At 34.0% G+C, this 22,210-nt stretch overlaps 1 protein-coding gene and 2 long non-coding RNA genes across 7 annotated transcripts in view; 1 reads left to right on the top strand and 2 right to left on the bottom strand.

Annotated features, from left to right (window-relative positions):
• The window catches only part of LOC114074351, a 33,096-nt gene extending 18,493 nt beyond the window's left edge, over positions 1-14,603 (bottom strand). For 3 of the 5 annotated variants that reach the window (XR_003574719.1, XR_003574721.1, XR_003574718.1), the window contains exons 1-3: positions 14,496-14,603; positions 13,792-13,918; positions 11,504-11,577 (exon numbers count right to left, since the gene is read on the bottom strand). This is a non-coding gene — a long non-coding RNA (uncharacterized LOC114074351). Of the gene's footprint in view, positions 1-5,703; positions 7,901-11,503; positions 11,578-13,791; positions 13,919-14,495 lie in introns of those variants that run through there. The other 2 variants (XR_003574720.1, XR_003574722.1) reach the window with 2 other exon arrangements.
• On the top strand, positions 3,973-6,744 carry LOC114074352. Its single transcript, XR_003574723.1, has 2 exons — positions 3,973-4,459; positions 6,435-6,744. It is a non-coding gene; the product is annotated as an uncharacterized LOC114074352 (long non-coding RNA).
• A 4,761-nt stretch (positions 14,604-19,364) lies between the features above and the next one.
• LOC107002073 lies at positions 19,365-21,985 on the bottom strand. The gene has a single exon (XM_015199992.1). The coding sequence runs from the start codon at positions 21,799-21,801 to the stop codon at positions 19,948-19,950; it is 1,854 nt and encodes a 617-aa protein (XP_015055478.1). The 5' UTR covers positions 21,802-21,985; the 3' UTR covers positions 19,365-19,947.
• Between the last annotated feature and the right edge of the window lie 225 nt (positions 21,986-22,210).

The following is a 22,210-nucleotide window of genomic DNA, read 5'->3' as shown; positions in this document are numbered from 1 at the left end:
ATCATACAACCCATAGAAAAAAGTATAATAAGTGCAGTAAAAGATAACCTCATATATCAAAAATTTAAATTTATAATAAGTGTTAACTACTCAGTAGCAATAAATGACAGGAACATAGATAAATCAGTTGTATTATATTGAAAAATGTCGGGAATAAAACTAGCCCAAGAAGTAAAATATATATAGCTAGATGTAAAAAAATTATATGTTTTAACAACAAAACATAAAATAACAGCAAAAAATAAAATAAAAAAAATAAAAATAGAAGATCCTTTTGAAAGGATATCAAGTCATAGATAAAAATGATTATATTTATAATGAGAATGATATAGAAGAAGACTTAGAAATAGTAAAAGAAAGATTAAGCACATCAAAAAGAATAAACTGTGAAATAACACAAATATCATAAAAAATGAGTACCTCAAGAAGAATAGATAAAACTCCACAAAAATTCATGGAAGATGAAATAAAACCACATCATTATTACATAATAGAATAATGGAACAACAAAAATATTTAATATTAATAGATACAGGACGAGAAGAAAACTATATTACAAGAGAATTAGTAACGGGAGATGAAATAATAACTACTGAGTAATCATGCCCCGAACTACCAAAAACATTAATGTATACTGAAGAAACTATATAAAAGAAAATAATCATTGGAGGAGTACCAATAATAATAAAATTTAAAATATATCAAGGAGATGAAAATATTGTTTTAGGAATAAAATGGTTAGAACAAGTAAAACCATATAATCTAGAAGACAAACAATTGATAATAAATTATAAAAATAAAAGAGTAATAGTAAAAAGAACTTTGGTAGGATAAAAATATGAAAATACATATACTTGCAAAGATAATAATAGAGGGATATTATAACAGATATTATACACCGGCGATAGATAAGAGAGCAGAAGCTAATATATGTAACACAATTGTTTATCGGAAGATAAATGAGAAAATTAAAAACACCGATAGTGGTGACAGAATTTAATAATGAAGGAAGCATGATCACATATAAGGCAAAAAATATAAAAATACAAATATGGGATAAGATTTTGAATTGACTACAAAAGATATGCTATTAGGAATGCCTTTTTTAGAAAAATTATACCCACATATAATAACAAAAACACACTGGTAGTTCACAACACCATGTAAACAAAAAATAGGAGCAAAAAGAGTAAATAACAAAAAAAATGAAAAACAACAGAATGGATAAAAGGAAGTGAGAAAATTACGCAAAAGTTAGAAAATATAAAAGAAGAAGACCCTAAGATAGAATTAATTATATTCTCTATAAATAAAGTAAAAATAATCCAAGATAAGTTAGAATTATTATATAGTGAAGATCCTTTACAAGGACGGAAAAAACATAAAACAAAAGTGAAAATTGAGATAATTGATAATAATAGTATAATAACCCCAAAATCATTAAAATATAATTTTAATGATATAACCGAATTTAAGATACATATAAATGAATTATTAGAAAAAGAAAATATACAAGAAAGCAATAGTAAGCACACAAGCCCGACATTTATAGTAAATAAACATAGTGAACAAAAAAGAGAAAAAAACAGAATGGTTATTGATTATAGAAATTTAAATGCAAAAACTAAAACATATAATTATCCGATACCAAATAAAATACTAAAGATAAGACAAATACAAGGATATAATTATTTTAGCAAATTTGATTGTAAATCAGGATTTTATCACCTAAAACTAGAAGAAGAGTCTAAAAAACTAACAACATTCACTGTACCACAAGAATTTTATGAATGGAATGTATTACCATTTGGATATAAAACGCACCAGGTAGATATCAACACTTTATGGAAAATTACTTGAAACAAATAGAAAATTGTATAGTTTACATTGATGATATACTATTATATCCAAAACACAAGATTAACATATAAGATTATTAAAAAAATTTATACATATAATAGAATATTCGGGTATAAGTCTAAGTAAAAAGAAAATAGATATAATGAAAAATCAAATAGAATTCTTAGGAATTCAAATAGATAAAAACGGAATAAAAATGCAAAAACATATAGTACAAAAAATAATTAACTCAAATGAACAACTAGATAAAAAAGGAAATTACAATCATTATTCGGCCTAGTAAATCAAGTAAGAGAATACATACCAAAATTAGCAGAAAATTTGATACCATTACAACAAAAAATGAAGAAAGATATGAAATATCAGTTTGATAAAAAAGACCAATGACAGATACAAAAGGTAAAATTATTATGTAAAAATTTACCTAAACTATACTTTCCAGATGAAAACAAAAAATTTACTTATATAATAGAATATGATGTGAGTTAAAAAAGTTATGGTGGAATATTAAAATACAAGTATGATGTCATTATAATAGAATATCATTGCAGGTATTATTCAGGAACATTTAATAATACAGAAACGAAATGGGAAATAAATAGAAAAGAATTATATTCAGATATAAGTGTTTATTATCATTTGAACCATATATTGCATATAACAAATTCATTATAAGAACAAATAATACACAAGTAAAATGGTGGCTAACAAGAAAAATACAAGATTCGGTAACAACAAAAGAAATAAGGAGAATGGTATTAAATATATTAAATTTCACATTTACAATTTAAGAAATAAAAACTAATAAAAATGTTATTGCAGATTACTTATCACGACAAAGATACTCAGACTGAGACTAAGGGAGAAGATACAATTGAAAAGATACTCGAAGCTATTACTACACTTTGTAAAAAAAAAAGATAGTATGGACAACGAGATACAAAAGCTAAAGACTAATGAAGATAATCTGAAGTCTAAAGCTAGCATAAGTCAGCAACATCACTGTAAAAATGTGGAACTATGTCAATCGGAAGAAAGAAAGAATTCAGAGCTAAACGGTGACGTTGGGAAACACCTAAATACCCATAACAATTGCTTAAATACAGCTACAGGTACAAGCCAACGAGTTTGTAAAAGATATAAGAATTCAAACTTAAACCAATTATTCGAAAAATCATTTACCTCGAGGCTAACACCAAAAAATATATTAACTACAGAACTACAACTTCTACATACGCAGATAGCCTACTCAATGACAAAAGAACATATAACCATATTACGCGAATCTATATAGAAAATACATACAAAATCCAAACGTTTTTAAACCTTAAACCCAGATCTACAACAACCCAAGAACCCAGCCATGATTATTTAACCCAAAAATTACAAGGTTATAATAAACTGATTGTGCAACCGAAAAGTAACGACAGCTTAGTTAGGACATGTTATAACTATGGATTACTAAACACAGTGTATATATATATGACGGAGAGGAACTAAGTGGAATGCCGGATATACATAAAGTATTTATTACTTATAAGAGAGTTACTAAGAGAAATTTATTCTATGTAAAATTTTATACGGCAACAACAGAGATATTATACGAGGAGATAAAACCTCCGATATAAGTAGTAAAGATAGGATTAACAAAAGATATGATAATACCGGAAGATATTGAATAGCAACCATAGGTACAAAAAAGTGATACCAAGCTTCTATGCCAATAAGAGAATAATTGGTATATCAACCATTATACAAGAACTAGCAAATAATTATTTAAACGGAAACGCTATATGAAGCTACTATGAAAAATATCAGTTAATGATTTATTCCAATTCAAGGGAGCTAAGGAAAGCAGATATGGATGAAGTCCAGAGATGGATTTTATCATTACTTAAGACAGAAGAACGTCCTACAACACGAGCACTTAAAGTTGGATTTATTTCAAAAAAATTATTAACAAGGTATTGCAAGCTAATTGATCACAAATACCCTGATTACATATGTTCAAAATGCAACGGAGAAGATAATATAATCCCATACGTCCAGCTGGAATAAGAGATAAAGACGAAAGATGACAAGAAGATAAAGATGAAGATAAAAGATAAAGACGGAAGATGACAAGAATATAAAAATGAAGATAAAAGATAAAGACGGAAGATGACAAGAAGATAAAGATAAAGAAAAAAGGAAACACAAAAACGTGTTTGGCCACATAAAGCTAAAAGTAGATATGTAAAAGTCTTGAAATAAATAGTAGTAGTCACATAACTTAGTCTACATATGCATGTGCATTATTAAAGATATGTTGACAAGTGTAAAGTATGGTAGGTAGGGTGTATTATTTAAAAGACAAGTGTAAAAGTAGTACGGTAGGGATAGTTGTAAAGTAAGTGTAGAGTATAGTAAGTGCAGTAAAATGCACTAATTCCTTTCTATATAAAGGAAGGAATATGCCATAAAGGGGGGCAAGTCCTGAAATATAAAATTTTCTTTTAAAAACACTCTCTCAACCAAAAAATTAGTATTTAGATAAATGGAGCAACAATCTGAAATTCAATTAGACATTTCAGATAGCATGAATACGCAAGAAACAAAGGTATATTTTTAAAAAAATATGCGGAACTAATTTCATATATTTCTGAATATCATTTATATGATTAAATAATTTTATTTTAGTTATTATGTATTAGAATTATTTGAATCATGATTTCTAGTTTATTAGCACACTGGAAAAAGGGAGAAAACTTCTATACTATGCCATCCTAATGTTGACACCGGTAGGCGAGGAAAGCCATTTAGGAGAGTAAACAAAGTTGAGGCGCTGATAAGAATGAAGTATCCGCTAAATTAAAATGCTAGTAGTGACAGGAAAACATGATAAACAGATAATCTACTTCATAATAATCTAGTATAAATTTAATCGATTATGAATATGATAGGAAAGAATAATTGAAAAACCCCGCATAATAACAAACATGACCACATACATACATGACAAAATGATAAAAAGTTATGAAACTTTGATCTTAAATATACTTCAAGGTATAGAAATAATTCAATTAAGAAGAATAATATGGAAAAAAATATTTAATGATAACGAACCAGAAGATATATTAAATCAAGTATGGTATGAACTAGACCTAAGAGATTTAGGCTATGAAAAAATAGAATGGTATGATTTAGAAATAAATTCAGATTAAAATGAACAATGAATATTCACAATATTGGATAGAATCTATGGAAAATATAAAATTATTAGAACAATTAATGGAGGAAAATCTATATATGTACCAAAGAACCCAAGATTTGTTATATCTAGAATATATTATAAATAATATTAAAGAAATATTTAGATTAAAACAACGGATGAATTTCTTAACTAACAATTCTGCTACGACCATACAAAAATGGTAGAATATATCATAAATAATATTAAAGAAATATTTATATTAAAACAACGAATGAACTTCTTAACTACCAATTCTGCTACGACCATACAAAAATACATTGTTTCAGTAATGTAGGACTTGATGACTCTTCTCCTCCCGTTAGTGGCTAGTTGATTGTACTAGAGATTAGAAAACTTGGTGAGTCCTCATACTTTGAGGATGATGTCACTCCCATATGTTTTTTCCTTATTCCCGTTTTTAGAGTTTGTATATGATGTATGGGTTAAGTCTCAATCACATCTTTTAATGTAATAGATACCTAGTTGACTCCACTTTTGTCAAACTCTTTATATGCAATTTCCATCTTTTAATGTCTTTAATATGCTAAGTGGTTTGTGTACTACCTTTCGAATATGTTATGTCATGTCTGGGGTGTACTTTGAATTGTGACAACTATGAACGAAAACATTTCCATCATGCCATAAACTTTGTACATATCAGAGCATCAATATATACATCTCGTGAAATGAAAATTAATTATGTATGCAAAATATATGGCACACAAAAATGCATGAAAATAAATCTGCTCAACCCACTTAGCATAAGGTATATGAAATATCTATAAGAAAAATCCTATCTTGTAAATCAAAAAGAATAATATACTCTTAAGGAGTCGACCATATTTAATTACTGATTGAACAATAAAGTATCAAAGAGAAACAGAGATAATCAACTAAATACGCAATGTGACACCCAGTATTTCCATAAGCTCTCATCAGCTTCCCTATACATTATTCAAGGATATATGGTATAATCCATTTATCATTTAGCTATTTTTTTTATCGAACACAAAATAACTTATCTGTAAAAGAGATCTTATAGAGATTGAATTATATGTCGTGAAGGAGCCAAGTCCTTCACATTGTACTTGAGGGGACTGTCAATCAAATTAAAAAATATTATAAGTGCAAAGAAGTATTTCTTAGGATATTAGAATTGCGACAATCTTAGTGAAAGAAGGAGAAAGATTAGTATGGAAATTTTACCATATATACCAAAGAAGAAGTATGCTTCGAAAAATATGGTAATTTCTTGGACTGTGATAGATTATTTTTCTTAGAGAATCCCTATGGAGTCTCTATAGTTGACACTAATTCTGTTTTTCATTTTTTCTTACACTAGAATATTGGAAGCTTTTTCTCGCTTTATTTTCCCTCGTAAGCATCACGTGTGGTTTAAACATCATTACTTCACTCATCGTACAAGCATCACTTGAAGTGTAAAATATTAAATCTTTTATTGTTATCATTATGGATTAAGTTAAGCAACCCAAATCATTGTATGAACATGTTTCTCATCAAAGTACTTACCAACACTTCTAAGTTGAGGCATCGTTTTAGTCGTCACTCGTATTTTTTGTTTGATACAGTGATTATCTCAATTCTTCAATGTGCAAATTAAATTGTAAACTATTTTGGGTGAGTTTGTACTATATTATCATACTTCTCTCATTATTGTGTATACATTGCACGAGTAGTAACATATTGCCTACATTTTAGATGAAAGCACCAACAACAAAATCTACAGAAATAGTACTACATTCTTCTTACTTTTTCAATATAAATATTGTCCACATTCAAGATCTCTCATACGTTAGGCAGTGGTACCCTCCTCTGGGTGTCACATCCCAAGATTGATACTCTTCAGAGCATTTTACTTTTTCAATATAAATCATATTTTATGACTTCATATATTATAATTTTTTTCGTACAACTTATCGTCATTTTTAATATGTGAAATTATACTTCTTGAAGTTATGATATTGTTATACTTCTAAGTGCAAATTATGTCAGAGAAACTCATAAATAATGCATGTGATATACACACTCAAGAAAATCAAAATTAGTAATATAGAATTGAAAGTCATAAAATTTTCAATCATCACTTAAATATCAAACAAAAATTAAAATTAATTCTTAGTATGTGTATACCCGTAGCGGAAAAAATTAAAATTATTTCAATCATCACAAATCATATGATTACTTGTATATATTACATGTGATCTTTCTCATTACGTTGGTGATCACGATTTATAATACTAGCAGCCAAAATGTTAGCTAGATTGTCTATAAGAGATGATTGATAAAAATTAGACCTAAGACCGGTCCACAAAAGCCAATATATCTATAGTTTAGCTTCTATATCTACTTTTTCCTTCAACTTGACTTTAAATGCATACATATATGTCAAACAGTCTACCTTTAGACCAAAAGACAAATATAAATATTAATCATTACTTCTAGTTATGTAGAAGAGAAAAAGCAAAATTGAAAGAAAGCTTTTGAAACCAAGACCAATATAAATGAGAACTCAATTATTCTTGCTTTATATTAAATAACTATATTCCAGTAATAGAAGAAGAAGGCAACATTTGGATATTACTCATATTTTATTCCGCTCCTTTCAAGCTCATTGATCCCTAAAGATAGTTTGAGTAGAACTTGAAACATCAGTTCTAATAATTTCATAATCAGGATCATTTTTATTATTGTCCTTCATCGATGAACTCTTCTTTGTTGTCTTCTTACTTGATTGTTAGTAGCACTGAACAGTTGGAGTACTTCGTATTTGTCCTTGTCCAACCATTTCTAAAATAAAAACAAAGAAATAAGTATGTTTTAACACCTATTATTATTTCTCTGTTTTCATTTTAAAAATGGTTGGATAAGGATGGACATGAAGTACTTCAAGTGTCAATGCTACTAACAATCACGTAAGAAGACAACATAGAAGAGTTAATCGACGAAGGAGAATAATTAGTAATGATTCTGATTGTGAAATTATTATAACTGATTTTCCAAGTTCTATTTAAAATATCTTAAGGGATCAAAGAGCTTCAAAGAGGGAGGAGAATAAAATATGAGGAATACCAAATGGAGCCTTCTTCTTCCATACTAGAATATATTTATATATTTAATATGAAACAAGAAAATTGACTTCTCATTTATATCGGTATTGGAAAAGGATGGACACAAAGTACTCATACTCTAAGTGGTACTAACAATCAAGCAATAAGACATCATAGAAGAGTTCATCAACGACGGACAATAATGAGTAACTCTGACATAATTGTCGCTTATATAAATAGGCAGATTATGAATTCAACAAGTAAAATTTTATATGTTAACAAACGTGACAATTCGTACGACAAAAATTATTATATATGAAGCCATAGGATATGATTTGTATTTAAAAGGCAAGATTTTCTAAAAAGTATAAACCTTGTGATGTATACTCTACAAAACTAGTGAAACCTTCTCCAAATTCAAGCCTCAACCCCATTCGACCAAAATTTGTCATATTATACATCCAACTACGATCAAAGGTCACAAAATTAAAATTTATTAAACCTTAAATTTAGTAATATTTTACAATCTTGTAACAAAGTAGTGGAACTCATTGTGTCATATATTTACTTCATTTATAAAGTCAAACAATCTTAGAAAGTGGACTGAGAGTTAGGAACCTTAGGAGTAAGTTTAGGAGTTTTTTTAGTGAAATAAAAACACTATTAGTTAAGAATTATATTAGAATTAGGAGTTTGTTAATGCACACTTCGTTTTCTTTTTTAATTCAGAAACTATATTTTGTATTAATAATAGCTTTCAGTTGTTTATTTTCTTTTCCTTTTGAACTTTTTTTGTTTCATTCTTCTTGCCTATCTCTTTCTCCTATTGGAGAAGTTTTAAAGTGTGAAGGGAAAGATTTTGTCTTTTGTAGCAATGGAAGCCTCGAACGGAGGACTTACTCAATATGGAGTAGAAAAACCGATAGGAACTAAGTAAAAGTATTGGAGAATGTGTATGGAAGAATAGCATCAAGTTTTGGATCTATGGGACTTGTTTGTAGGAACTGATTCAACAATCCCAGTCGATACTCATGAGAATGGCGAATCATAAAAGAAATTGAACATCAAGTACGAAAAATCTCTCTTTGCTTTGAGGACTTCTATTAGCAAGGATTTGATTGATCATGTTCGTGATGTTAGCTCCCCAAAAGAAGTTTGGGACATGCTCGAATGGTTTCTTACCAAGAAAAATACAACAAGGCTTCAACTTTTGGAGAACGGGTTGGGAATGTTAAAAGTATATGTGCTGAAATTTCAGGCATTCATCCTGAAGAGAAGATCAACGAGCCATGCGTACGGCACTATCTTATTCGTGGATTGAAAAAGGAGTACGGTACTTTTGTCACTTCCGTTCAAGGATGGCCGCAACAACCCTCTGTCTAAGAATTGGAGAACATGTTTTCTAATAAAGAATCTTTAGCTAAGCAAATAGCTAAGAACCTTGAATCCGATAATGTTCTATTTTCTAAAAGAAAGTCGAACAATATGAAAGCATCAACTTGGAATAAATATAAAGAGGAAGAAACAAGACTCGGAAAAGGAGGAAATAAACAATAAAAAGTGCTACAGATGTGAAAAAATTAGGCACATCAAGAAAAATTATCGAGTAAAACTTTTCAAAGACAAATGTCCTGTGCACCAACAAAGGACATGAGCAAATAAAATGGAAGCAATGTTTTAACATCAAAGTTGTTGAACAGAAAATAGCACAAGATTTTGTCAATTATGACAACAATAATAAGAGGGGAGGGTGGATAGTTTATGCAGAGAGTCTCTTAGAGGGTTTCGACATGCAGGAGTCGAAAGAAAAGACCACTCCAATGGAGCCAAATCTCAAGTTGAAGAAGGATATAGGCCAGTCTTTGAAGGATGCGGTGAAGTTTCAACAACTATTTGGAAGTTTGATCTATCTGACTATCACACAACCAACAATATGTTATTCAATTGTTGTTGTTTCTCAGTTTATGCACACCCAATAACTTCTCATTTAGATGCAGCAAAAAGGATTTTACGCTATGTGAAGGGATCTCTTAGTCATGGACTTTGGTACAAGAGGTGTGGAACTTTTTTTATTGAGTGGGTTTACTAATTCATGTTGGGGATGTGATTGAAATGATCGTCACTTGACTTCTGTTTACTGTTTTAGTACGGGTTCTGCAGTGGTATCTTGGCGCAACAAGAAGCAAGATTTTGTTTTGTCTACCACCGAAGCTGAATATATTTCAGCAACCATGGCTGGACAAGAGTGTATTTTCCAGAAAATATTGCTCGAAGACATGTCCCAGAAAGTAGGCTATGATGTGAAAATCAAGTGTGACAATAAAAGTGCCATCAAACTTGCATCAAATAAAGTTTTTCATGCTCGAACGAAGCATATTGAGATCCTCCATCATTTTTTTTGTAAGAAAGTTCTAAGTTAAGAGATTGAACCAACAACTATTTGCACCAACACTCAAGTTGCTCATATATTCACTAAAGCTTCGGAGAAGTCTAAGATTCAATACTTTTGAGATGCTCTGGGAGTTGTTGATCATGAGCTTTCACTAAGCGAGAGTGTAACAAATTAGTGTAACTTATTGTGTTATTTGTTTACTGCATTTACGAAGTCAAAACAGTCTTAGGAAGTGGCCTAAGAGTTAGGAACTTTCGGAGTAAGTTTAGGAATTTGTTTGGTGGAATAAAAACACTATTAGTTAGGATTTATATTAGAAGTAGGAGTGAGTTAATACAGAGTTGGATTTCTCTTGTAATTCAGAAACTATATTTTCTATTCAGGAAGGCTTTCTGCTGTTTTGTTTCTTTTCCTTTTTATTGTTCCTCTTACCTTTCTTCTGTTATAAATCCTTAAAATCAAATACAATTCTAGGTCATCATACCTTGCACCATTAGAGAGTCATAACCTCTATATTTGAGTGTTAAGGAAATTAGTTATTCACTCATATCCTAACCAAAGGGGAAAAGTCACTTTTTATTTCTTTCTCGTGAACTTATTTTCTTATCTATTCAAACCTTAATCTTTAGAAGCTTATTTCTTTTAAAAAAGACAAACACAAAATTGATTTGCAATTATACGCAATATCCAACAACTAATATAAATTTAAAACTCATCTAACAAATTTTCGCTCTAGTAAAATATGTCATAGAATATCTAAAATAAAACCGAAGGGTGTTGAAAAAAATCATGTGTAGCCCTGAAGCTTTTAGCAAATATTCAGCCAATTTGATGAAAAAGATAACAAGAATTAGGGGAAACGATGCTTGCAATAAATCAAGAGAGAGAGAGTTAGGGGCTAATGATGCTTCCAACAAATAAACAACCTAGTTAAAAGATTTAAGGATTTACCTTTTAGAAAATTTTACAGTTACCTAATTCTTCTCTTCATGTTGATTGAAAGTAGTTGTCCTCAAACTCAAAACCTGTGTACATGAGTACAAACCATGTCATCCAAAAGCTAAGACTAATAGAAAATAAACACTTCTATTTATACATATTAGGTCTATTGCATTATTAATCAATAGCTCAAGTAGATGGAAGGACATTTATTTCATGTAATTTAAGTCATATACTAACAAAAGTTGTTTATTATCCATACTCATATGGTTCGTATATGCTATGAAACATGAAAATTCATGAAGGAAAAAGAGAAGTGCAACTGACTATTAATGACCAAAAAAGGAAAAAATTCTCATAACTCAAACATTGAGTTACCATCAGTATAGTTGAATGACACATTGTTGAAGAAGGATTAGAATCAGGTTCTTTCTTAAAGTGTAATTTCTTTACAACGTATGTGGAAATATATGGACCGTAGCTTTTCACCTGATAATTGAGACAAATAATTGACAGTTAAGTTGGGAGAAGAGCAGACTGAAGTCAACGACCTACCACACATAGCAACTAGCTGATTTATTGTATACCCGTAGCGATAAAAAAGACGAAATGGGAAACATTGTGCTAATTTCAGCAGTTAGATGATAAGATAAAAAGATAACACTCATGTATCACATCATTTAATTTTTTCTTGTAACTCCTACAGACAAAAATTGAAACTTTACCAATCACTTAAATGAATAAAATGAAAATCTACAACAACTGTAGTTGAACTACATCATTTGTTGCACCTAATTTTTCCATTGCAGAGAGAAGGACGATTATACTCTTTAGTTAGTTCTAATTAATGTTTGATTCTAGACCATTGTAAGCTTCTTTGTTTCCTTAAAGACCGTGGTTTAAGCTCAACATTAAAAAAGTATATATGCAACATTTTTGTTGTACCTTTCATAAGTTTGAACTTCTTTTATATTGTTCTCATAGGAATATCATGTATCATCCACATTGTGTTGAAATTCAATATTTCTTGCCAAGTGATTTAGAAACATGAACGTTTAGGAATTCTAGTCTATTTCTAGAGTAGACTCCCAATTCATCCAAGCATCATTGAACAATAATATAAACATGCTATTTGTTATTGCACTAGGGAATTCCTTGTGCTTATGCAACTTATTAAGTAGCCTAATATTCCGTACAAAATATAAAGAAAAACATTGAATCAATCCACTCAAATGTTATGGTGTTGATGCTTAAGTAACTTTTTTTTTTCAGTGTCAATCAACATTTAAGTGATTATGGATAAGGATGTATGTGCTCTTCTCTGTTAATATTCTCATTGCAATTTCTAACCTTCATAGTTGTAACAACCAAATTGGCCCAAAAACTCACAATTATTCTATTACAATCTGGTAGCTAGCTGGTTACAGGCAGAAAGCATAACGTAGTGAAAGAAAAATGTCTTAAAAATTTATGCTTTATATAGAAGAGGAGGACTATCCTGTTAAGTTAGTTCTAATTAAATAGCTAAAGTGGATCCAATGAAACCTTTAGTTCGGAAGTATGGTTACATCTAAATATTGAAATTCCTTTTCTTTTTGCTAAAGCAAAATGTTGGGAATTGGAAGCCGAATTACATGACAAGAACAACAACAACAACAAAAATGATTTGATATTAATTCTTCCAAGCTACAATTAAAACTTAAGCATATATACTTCAAAATTATACATGACTAGACCTTCTCAGCGAGGGGAAATTGCCTATATGAACTTCTAATTTATTACTATTTATTTCTTAGCTTTTGATTTTCACTCACTTGCTACAATCTGCACAATCTTTTACCATCAACATTTTAGAGACATCAACGTATCAAGTAATCACAGTGATTGAACAAAAAGAATCATCTTTAAAAGACAAAAATATTACAGATGAAACAAAATAATGAGTACTAATGCCAACTGCCACGACTTTTTCACATCTTACTTACACCTATTTCCCTCGTTATGTTTCTTTACTAGAGAAGTCTTGGAATATTATGCTGATTTTGGTTCGTCAATGTCTTGGGGAAGTGTATGGTGATATCAGTATTTCCCTTCTCTAAGTCTACAAGAGCACATTTACAAAAGACATTCATCATTCGGAGACTAATGAAAAGTGATTTTTTACATTCATTTGTTGGACCTTAACTCTAGTTCGTCTATTTTATTATGTCTTTATCTTACTTCAAACAGATGACAACAGAGAAGGTATGTACCACAAGTCACAAAGATAAGCTTGGTATTCGATCGTTAAACTGACTTACATGGATTCTGCGACAGGTGGTACTTTTGTGCTCTATTTCTTCATATGCAGGGATGACAAAGTTTGCCTTCCTCGTAGCAGACAAGTTGCCGATGAAGATCTTTCTACCTACAAACTTGAGCATCTTCCTGGGACAAAATATTACAGTTGAAACAAAATAATGAGTACTGATGCCTATTGCCACGACTTTTTCAGTGAATTACAGAGAAGACACAAGCTACCTTACTCGTAATGCCCCATATTCATACAAAACAAAAATTTTTAGATACTAATTTAGAAAAACATAAGGCAAAGTATTACAAGCCATTCCTAAAAACAAAACAATCTGCGAGATTTAGTTACTATAATACAGATAAAAACATTACAAAACACAATCACCATTAAGGTGATCAGTAGGACCAGATGTCCATAAGAAGTTTGTTTATATTTTAGGCCTCAAATTGTAACTTTTTAGACCCCCAAATACAATTGAGCCGCTCCTGAAAAGGACATAGAATCTTGGAGGTTGATTTGGATAAAGAATACTCATCTTAAATTCAGTGTCTTCTAAAGGCATTAATAAGAGGAGGTAATTGTGGTGACAACTAGGTGTTGATTTAACAAGGAAATGAATGAAAACAAAATTTTTTATCTGACATTCAACTATTATTGCAGTAATATTCGCTCAAAACTTTTGAAATTAAAAAATAAAAACTCCAAAATTACCTATACGAAAATCAATACAGAGAGTTTGATTCAAGAATACTGCTCGCTTTTGAAGAAACTAGGGTTTCAAGCTGAGTGTCCCATGTGAATAAAGGGGAAACAGACGAGTCTAAAAAAATTAATAAATGTCTTAAAGAGACCCATGAGGTCTTTTATTGTAAAAAAATATTAATGACCAAATTTAATTAAAAAAAGAGAGCTCATGAGGTCTTTTGTTGTAAAAAAAATAAAACTATTGAGCAAATTTAATAAAAAAAAGAAACCTCACCAAGCATCTAAAATTAAATTAATCATTTTTTATTTAGACAAATAGCGACCTCGTGAAGTCGAATATTTTAGTTAAAGTCACATTTAATATTTTAAATAAGCGTCAAATACTATTCGTCAGTGGATTATATAAAATATAAAATAGACCTCATGAGGTATCTCTCAAACAATAAATGAGAATAGCGACATCATGAGGTTTTGCGACCTATTTTTGAGGTCTCTTTTAACAGTTTTTTAAGTAGTGAGAATACCAAAACCTAAAGTATGAGAGATATTTATATTTGCAATGCATAGAAGTAAAAGGACTCTAGTACTATTTTTGTAGATTTTGTTATTCATGATTTCATATAAGATGTGAATAATATTTTACTACTCATGTAATGTAGGTGTAACGACCCAAAACGGTCCGCGAGTGGCACCCACATTTACCTTCCTAGGTGGGCGAACCAACAATTCTAAACCCCAACATATACCAATAGTTCAACTATAAATAATATAAATAATGCGGAAGCTCCAAAACTCATTAACGAAAACAATTAAATAAACTTCTAAAGCTTAATACTTATTATTCCCAAAATCTGGAAGTCATCACACCAAGAACATCTATCCTCGAATTTCTAAATCTAAGAGTATTTAAGAAGCTAAAAATAGTAAAAAGATGGTCCATGTCCAAACTTCAAGACATCACGACGTGAAGGAGGGAATCCAGCNTTAACGAAAACAATTAAATAAACTTCTAAAGCTTAATACTTATTATTCCCAAAATCTGGAAGTAATCACACCAAGAACATCTATCATCGAATTTCTAAATCTAAGAGTATTTAAGAAGCTAAAAATAGTAAAAAGATGGTCCATGTCCGAACTTCAAGACATCACGACGTGAAGGAGGGAATCCAGCACGAGCTAGGAATAATAGCTCACCCTGAAATCTGATGTGCTGAAGACTGGCTAGAGTTGAGGACGAGTCGAAGTCGATGGCACGCTTGCTGCACTCCACAAATAACAAAGAAGAAAATTACAAGTAGGGGTCAGTACAAGGAACAAGTACTAAGTAGGTATCATCGGCCAACTTAAAATAGAAAACAATATATACTGAATAATAATATAAAATCAACCATAATACTTAACAGGTGACAATAAACAAGTATAAGAACCATTGACAACAACACCAAGCACACCTATGAGGACTCAAGCCTCCACACCATACTCATTTGGGGATTAGGTTCTTTGAATTTGAGTATATTAACATAATTTAAGATTCATTCTCTTTATCATTATGGTGTCGGAACGTGACACTCTGATCCCTACTACAACCGTGTCAGAACGTGACACCCGATCCCCTAATACTACCGTGTCGGAACGTGACACCTGATCCCCTAATACTACCGTGTCGGAACGTGACACCCGATCCCCTAATACTACCGTGTCGGAACGTGACACCCGATCCATTTATCTCATTATTTTAGTTCATCAAGCCTTCTTTATGTCAAGGCGCCATCTTAATAGAGAGGATTTAAGATTGAAGATTCAACAGTCTTATCATTCTGACCACCACAATTACACAATAACAACATACAAACACACAATCAAGCATATAGAAGACTTTACAATACCACCCAATACATATCGATCGTTAAATAGAGTTTATCTATCACATAGAATTAAAAACCATAACCTACCTCCACCGAAGAATCGTGATCAAGCAAGCTACTTCCCCAATGCCTTTGTTTTCCTCTTCGTTCTCTCTCTTTCTCGCTCGTTCTCCCTCTCTGTTCTTTTTATTTTTCTTCTCCAGATTCTTTTTCTTTTACCCTAATTATCATATAATCAATTATAAAAGATGATAAAATTAACCCACTATTTATTCCCTTATTATCTTCTTTAACCCCCAAGTAAATAAATTATTAAACTTGCCCCACTAATTCCATAATTATAATCATCAATAGTCCAAAACACCCCTTTAAAACTTTTAGCAGAATTCCGACCCAGTCGGGGTTACGCAGCTTGTGACGGTCCGTCGTGTCTACGACGGTCTGTGCTGCAGGTCCGTCACAAAGTTCAGAGAGTTAAATTCAGTAGTGAAGCTTGTGACGGTCCGTCGTATCTACGACGGTCCGTCCTGCAGGTACGTTACAAAGTTCAGAGAGTCGATCCCAGTACCCAGATTTCAGAGTTGGAGTGTTTTGGAACGAAGACCCTTGACGGACCGTCGTGCCTATGATGGCTCGTCCTACCTGTCGTCGAGGGTAATGAGGAGAGCAGCAGAAGAATTTACACAAGTGTGGGACGACGGAGTCCATCACGGTCCGTCGTGACCATGACGGGCCGTCGTGTGATCCGTCAACCTAGTCAGTTTTTATCAAAAATAGTTCTACTGCTCGAACCGACTAAATAGGTCATTACAATAGATACCAATTTACCCATCGTTCGTCCCCGAACGATCAGAAGAAGAAAACAAGGGCGAGAAAGAGTACCTGAATCTGTAAAGAGATGTGGATATCTTTCTTGCATATCAGCCTCATTCTCCCAAGTGGAGTCTTCAACTGGCCGATTCTTCCACTGAACCTTGATAAATGCAATCTCCTTTGATCTTAACTTGCGGACCTCTCTATCTAAAATAGCAACAGGCTCGATCCCCATGGTATATTTTCAGCATCGACACATGAAATACCGGGTGCACTCCTGAGAGTCCTGGAGGCAATGCCAATTCATAAGACACCTCCCCCACGCGCTTCAGAACTTCAAATGGACCAATATACCTCGGACTAAGCTTACCTCGCTTCCCAAACCGCATCACCCCTTTCATGGGTGAAACCTTCAGCAAGACTTGTTCACCCTCCATAAAATCCAAGTCCCTAACCTTTCGATCTGCATATTCTTTCTGCCTGTTCTGAGCTGCTAGAAGCTTCTCCTGGATGAATTTTACTTTATCTAACGATTCCCTCAAAAGATCAGTACCCCATGGTCTCACCTCAAATGCATCAAACCACCCAATGGGAGACCTACATCTCCTCCCATACAGTGCCTCAAATGGGTCCATATCAATACTTGAGTGATAGCTATTATTGTATGAAAACTCTGCTAAGGGTAAGAAGTTATCCCAATGACCCCCAAATTCTATCACACATGCACGAAGCATATCCTCCAAGACCTGAAATCGTTCGCTCAGACTGACCATCGGTCTGAGGGTGAAATGCAGTACTAAGATCCAACCCAGTACCTAATTCAGCATGCAATGTTCCCCAAAATTTAGAAGTAAATTGCGTACCCCTATCTGATCTGATGGAAAGTGGAACTTTATGCAACCGAACAATTTCTGAGATATAGAGTTTGGCTAACTTCTCTGCATTGTAAGTCACCTTGAGCGGAATGAAGTGAGCAGACTTAGTTAATCTGTCAACAATTACCCAAATAGAATCAAACTTACCCAATGTCTTTGGAAGACCAACCACAAAATCCATTGCAATTCTTTCCCATTTCCACTCAGGAATGGGCATTTTTTGAAGGGTTCCTCCGGGCCTCTGATGTTCATACTTTACCTGCTGGCAATTCGGGCATTGGTCCACAAAATCAACAATGTCACGCTTTATTCTACTCCATCAGAAATGTTGCTTTAGGTCACAATACATCTTGGTTGCACCAGGATGTATAGAATACCTTGAACTATGAGCCTCTGTAAGAATAGTGTGAATCAAATTATCAACACGGGGCACACATACCCTTCCCTTAATTCTCAAAACACCTTCCTCATCAATTATTGCCTCTTTAGCCTCTCCTCGTAATACCATATCTCGAATTCGGCTCAGCTTCTCGTCAGTAAACTGTTTTCCCTTAATCTCGTCAAGAAAAGAAGATCTTGCCTCCACACAGGCCAAAAATCCTCCCTTCTCTAGTACTTCCAGCCTCATAAAGTCATTAGCCAGAGTCTGAACCTCTCTAGCCAATGGGCGTCTAGAAACCTGTAAGTGGGCTAGGCTTCCCATGCTCCCTGCTTTTCTACTTAAAGCATCTGCCACAACATTAGCTTTTCCTGGGTGATACAAAATAGTAATATCATAGTCCTTCAGTAGTTCCATCCACCTCCTCTGCCTCAAATTCAAATCTTTCTAGGTAAAGACATACTGCAAACTACGATGATCTGTGTAGACTTCACACTTGACCCCATATAGATAATGTCTCCATTGCTTTAATGCAAACACAACTGCAGCCAACTCCAAATCATGGGTCGGATAGTTACGTTCATGCACTTTCAATTGCCTTGAAGCATAAGCAATTACATCCCTCTCTTGCATTAGCACTGCACCCAAACCAGAATAAGATGCATCACAGTAAACAATGAAATTCTTACCTTCCACTGTCAAGGTAAGAATTGGTGTAGTAGTCAACAAGGTTTTGAGGCTCTGGAAGCTTTCTTCACATTCGTCCGACCATACAAATGGAACATTCTGCTTAGTCAAATTTGTCAATTGGGAAGCAACAGAAGAAAATCCCTTGACAAATCGACGGTAGTAGCTAGCTAAACCAACAAAGCTCCTTACCTCTGTAACATTAGTAGGTCTTACCCAATTCTTCACTACTTCAATCTTAGATGGATCCACCATCACTCCATCCTTGGAAACCACGTGCCCCAAGAAGGATACTGAATCTAGCCAAAACTCACACTTGGAGAATTTGGCATAAAGCCTTTTCTCCCTCAACAACTCCAATACAATTCTCAAATGCTCCTCATGTTCTTTCCTGCTCTTTGAGTATATCAGTATATCATCAATAAATACAATAACAAAGAGATCCAGATATGGCTTAAAAATCCCGTTCATCAGGCTCATGAACGCAGTAGGGGCATTCGTAAGCCCAAAAGACATTACTAAGAATTCATAATGCCCATACCTGGTTCGAAACGCAGTCTTTGGCACATCTGCTGCCCGTATTTTCAATTGATGATAACCAGATCTCAAATAGATTTTTGAAAAGGTACAAGCACCTTGTAACTGATCAAACAAATCATCGATGCGAGGAAGAGGATACTTGTTCTTAATAGTTACCTTATTCAGTTGCCTGTAGTCTATGCACATCCGAAAACTTCCATCCTTTTTCTTCACAAATAAAACAGGAGCACCCCAAGGGGATGCACTTGGTCTAATAAAGCCTTTACCTAACAACTCCTGAAGTTGGGCCTTTAACTCCCTTAACTCAGCTGGGGCCATTCTATAAGGGGGTATGGAAATGGGGCGAGTACCCGGCTCCAGATCAATAAAAAATCAATATCCCTCTCTGGTGGCATACCAGGAAGGTCTGCAGGAAACACATCCAGAAACTCACGGACTATCGGGACAGACTCAATCGAAGGTACTTGGGAAGTATCATCCCTGAGATGTGCCAAGAACACTAAACAACCCTTACTAACCATCCTCTTAGCACGAAGAAAGGAGATAATACGAACTGGGGTGGAAATATAGTCGCCCTCCCACACTAGCGGATCTGTCCCAGGCTTGGCCAATGTCACAGTTTTAGCATTACAATCTAAGATTGCAAAATTTGGAGAAAGCCAAGTCATACCCAGAATTACATCGAAATCAACCATCTCTAGAATAATCAAATCTACATGAGTATTGCTCCCCAAAAAAGCCACAAGACAAGACCTATACACCTTATCAACTATCACAGACTCACCCACAGGAGTAGAGACACGAATAGGCATGTCAAGCAAATCACAATGTAAATCAAGACCAGTAGCAAATGAGGAAGATACATATGAAAATGTGGATCCAGGATCAAATAATACAGAAGCCATGCAATCACAAACCAAAAGATTACCTGTGATAACAGCATCAGATGTCTCTGCTTCAGATCTCCCGGGGAAAGCATAACAATGGGCCCTATCACCTGTCTTCCCGTTGCCCCTACCATGTTGTGCTGCGGTAGTTCCAACTTGCCCGCCACCCCGGCTGATTTGGTGACCACCATTACCTTGGCCACCACGTTCTCCAGAATGGCGGCCTCTCCCATGACCACCTCTACCTCTAACTATTGGGGGTCTGTAACTCTGTTTTGGACAATACCTCCTAATATGTCTAGTCTCTCCACATCCATAACAATCTCTGGAGTCTAGCATAGGTCTCTGTGAGAATGACGAAGTCTGGGGATAACCTCCAAACTCAGAGAAATGTTGACTGGTCTGCGATGGACCCCCAACTACAGCCTGTAGTGAAGACTGAATAGGTCGGGCTGGGTAACCTCCTGAACTCTGCCCTCTGGAGTAAGAACCACTAAACTCACCTCCCGTACGGAACTTCTTAGAGGTCGACGCCATGATGAAGTTGTCTGGCTTCACCCCCTCCACCTCTATCACAAAGTCGACCACTTCCTGAAAGGATTTTGCTGCAGCAGCTACCTGTAAGGCTGGGATCTGCAAATCTGACCTCAATCCTTTCACAAAGCGGCGAATCCGCTCTTGTGGACTGAAGCAAAGCTGAGTGGCATACCTGGATAGTGCACGAAATTTGGCCTCATAAGCAGCAACGGACATCCTTCCTTGCTCTAGGCTCAGGAACTCATCTCTCCTCCTATCCCTCAAAGTCCGGGGTATATACTTCTCCATAAATAAGCTAGAAAATGATGCCCAAGTCATAGGTGGTGCCCTTGCTGGTTGACACTCAACATACGACCGCCACCACATTTTGGCATCCCCCTGAAACTGATAGGTCACAAACTCAACACCGAATCGTTCTACTATGTCCATCTTATGTAGCAGCTCATGACAATCAACCAGAAAATCATAGGCATCTTCAGATTCAGCACCCTTGAATACTGGAGGTTTTAACTTTAAGAATTTAGTGAAAAGTTCATGCTGATCACTTGTCATTATGGACCCTGTAGTCAATCGAGGAAACGTGCCTACTTCCAATGAGGCATCCATGCGGGGAGCCACAGCAGCTGCATGTTGTACTCCCGGAACCTGAGGTGCTGGTACAGGAAACACTGGAGGTGTCTGACCCCGATCCGATAACCCGCTAAGATAAGTAAGAACCTGGTTAATCATCTCTGGGGTAGGTTGGGGTGGTAATTCCTCATCTTGAACCTGTTCGTTTTTCCCTTCCTCACCCTCTCTTACTACCTCATCAGCCGGTGGAGGAGTCACCGCCCTATTACTAGCTGGACCAGGTGTTTGTCCTCTACCTCTAGAGATCGTCCTCCTGCGACCTCTACCACGGCCTCTTGCCACTGCTCCTCCTCGAGCTACAGCCCCAATGTTTGGCTCAGACGCACCCTGTCTTGCCGGTGTTGGTGTTGACACAGTTGTTGCTCTAGTTCTAACCATCTGCGAAATATAGTGAGGATGTCAGATACCAATTTATATCAACTAGATAACAATTGGATCCAAGTAATAGCACGAAAGAATGAAAGAATGGAATTTTCCTAAAGTCCTATAGCCTCTCAAAGAAAAGTAA

This window comes from Solanum pennellii, chromosome 10 (assembly GCF_001406875.1).
Source record: "Solanum pennellii chromosome 10, SPENNV200".
Lineage (NCBI taxonomy): Eukaryota > Viridiplantae > Streptophyta > Magnoliopsida > Solanales > Solanaceae > Solanum > Solanum pennellii.
This window is presented reverse-complemented; position numbering and strand designations above follow the sequence as displayed.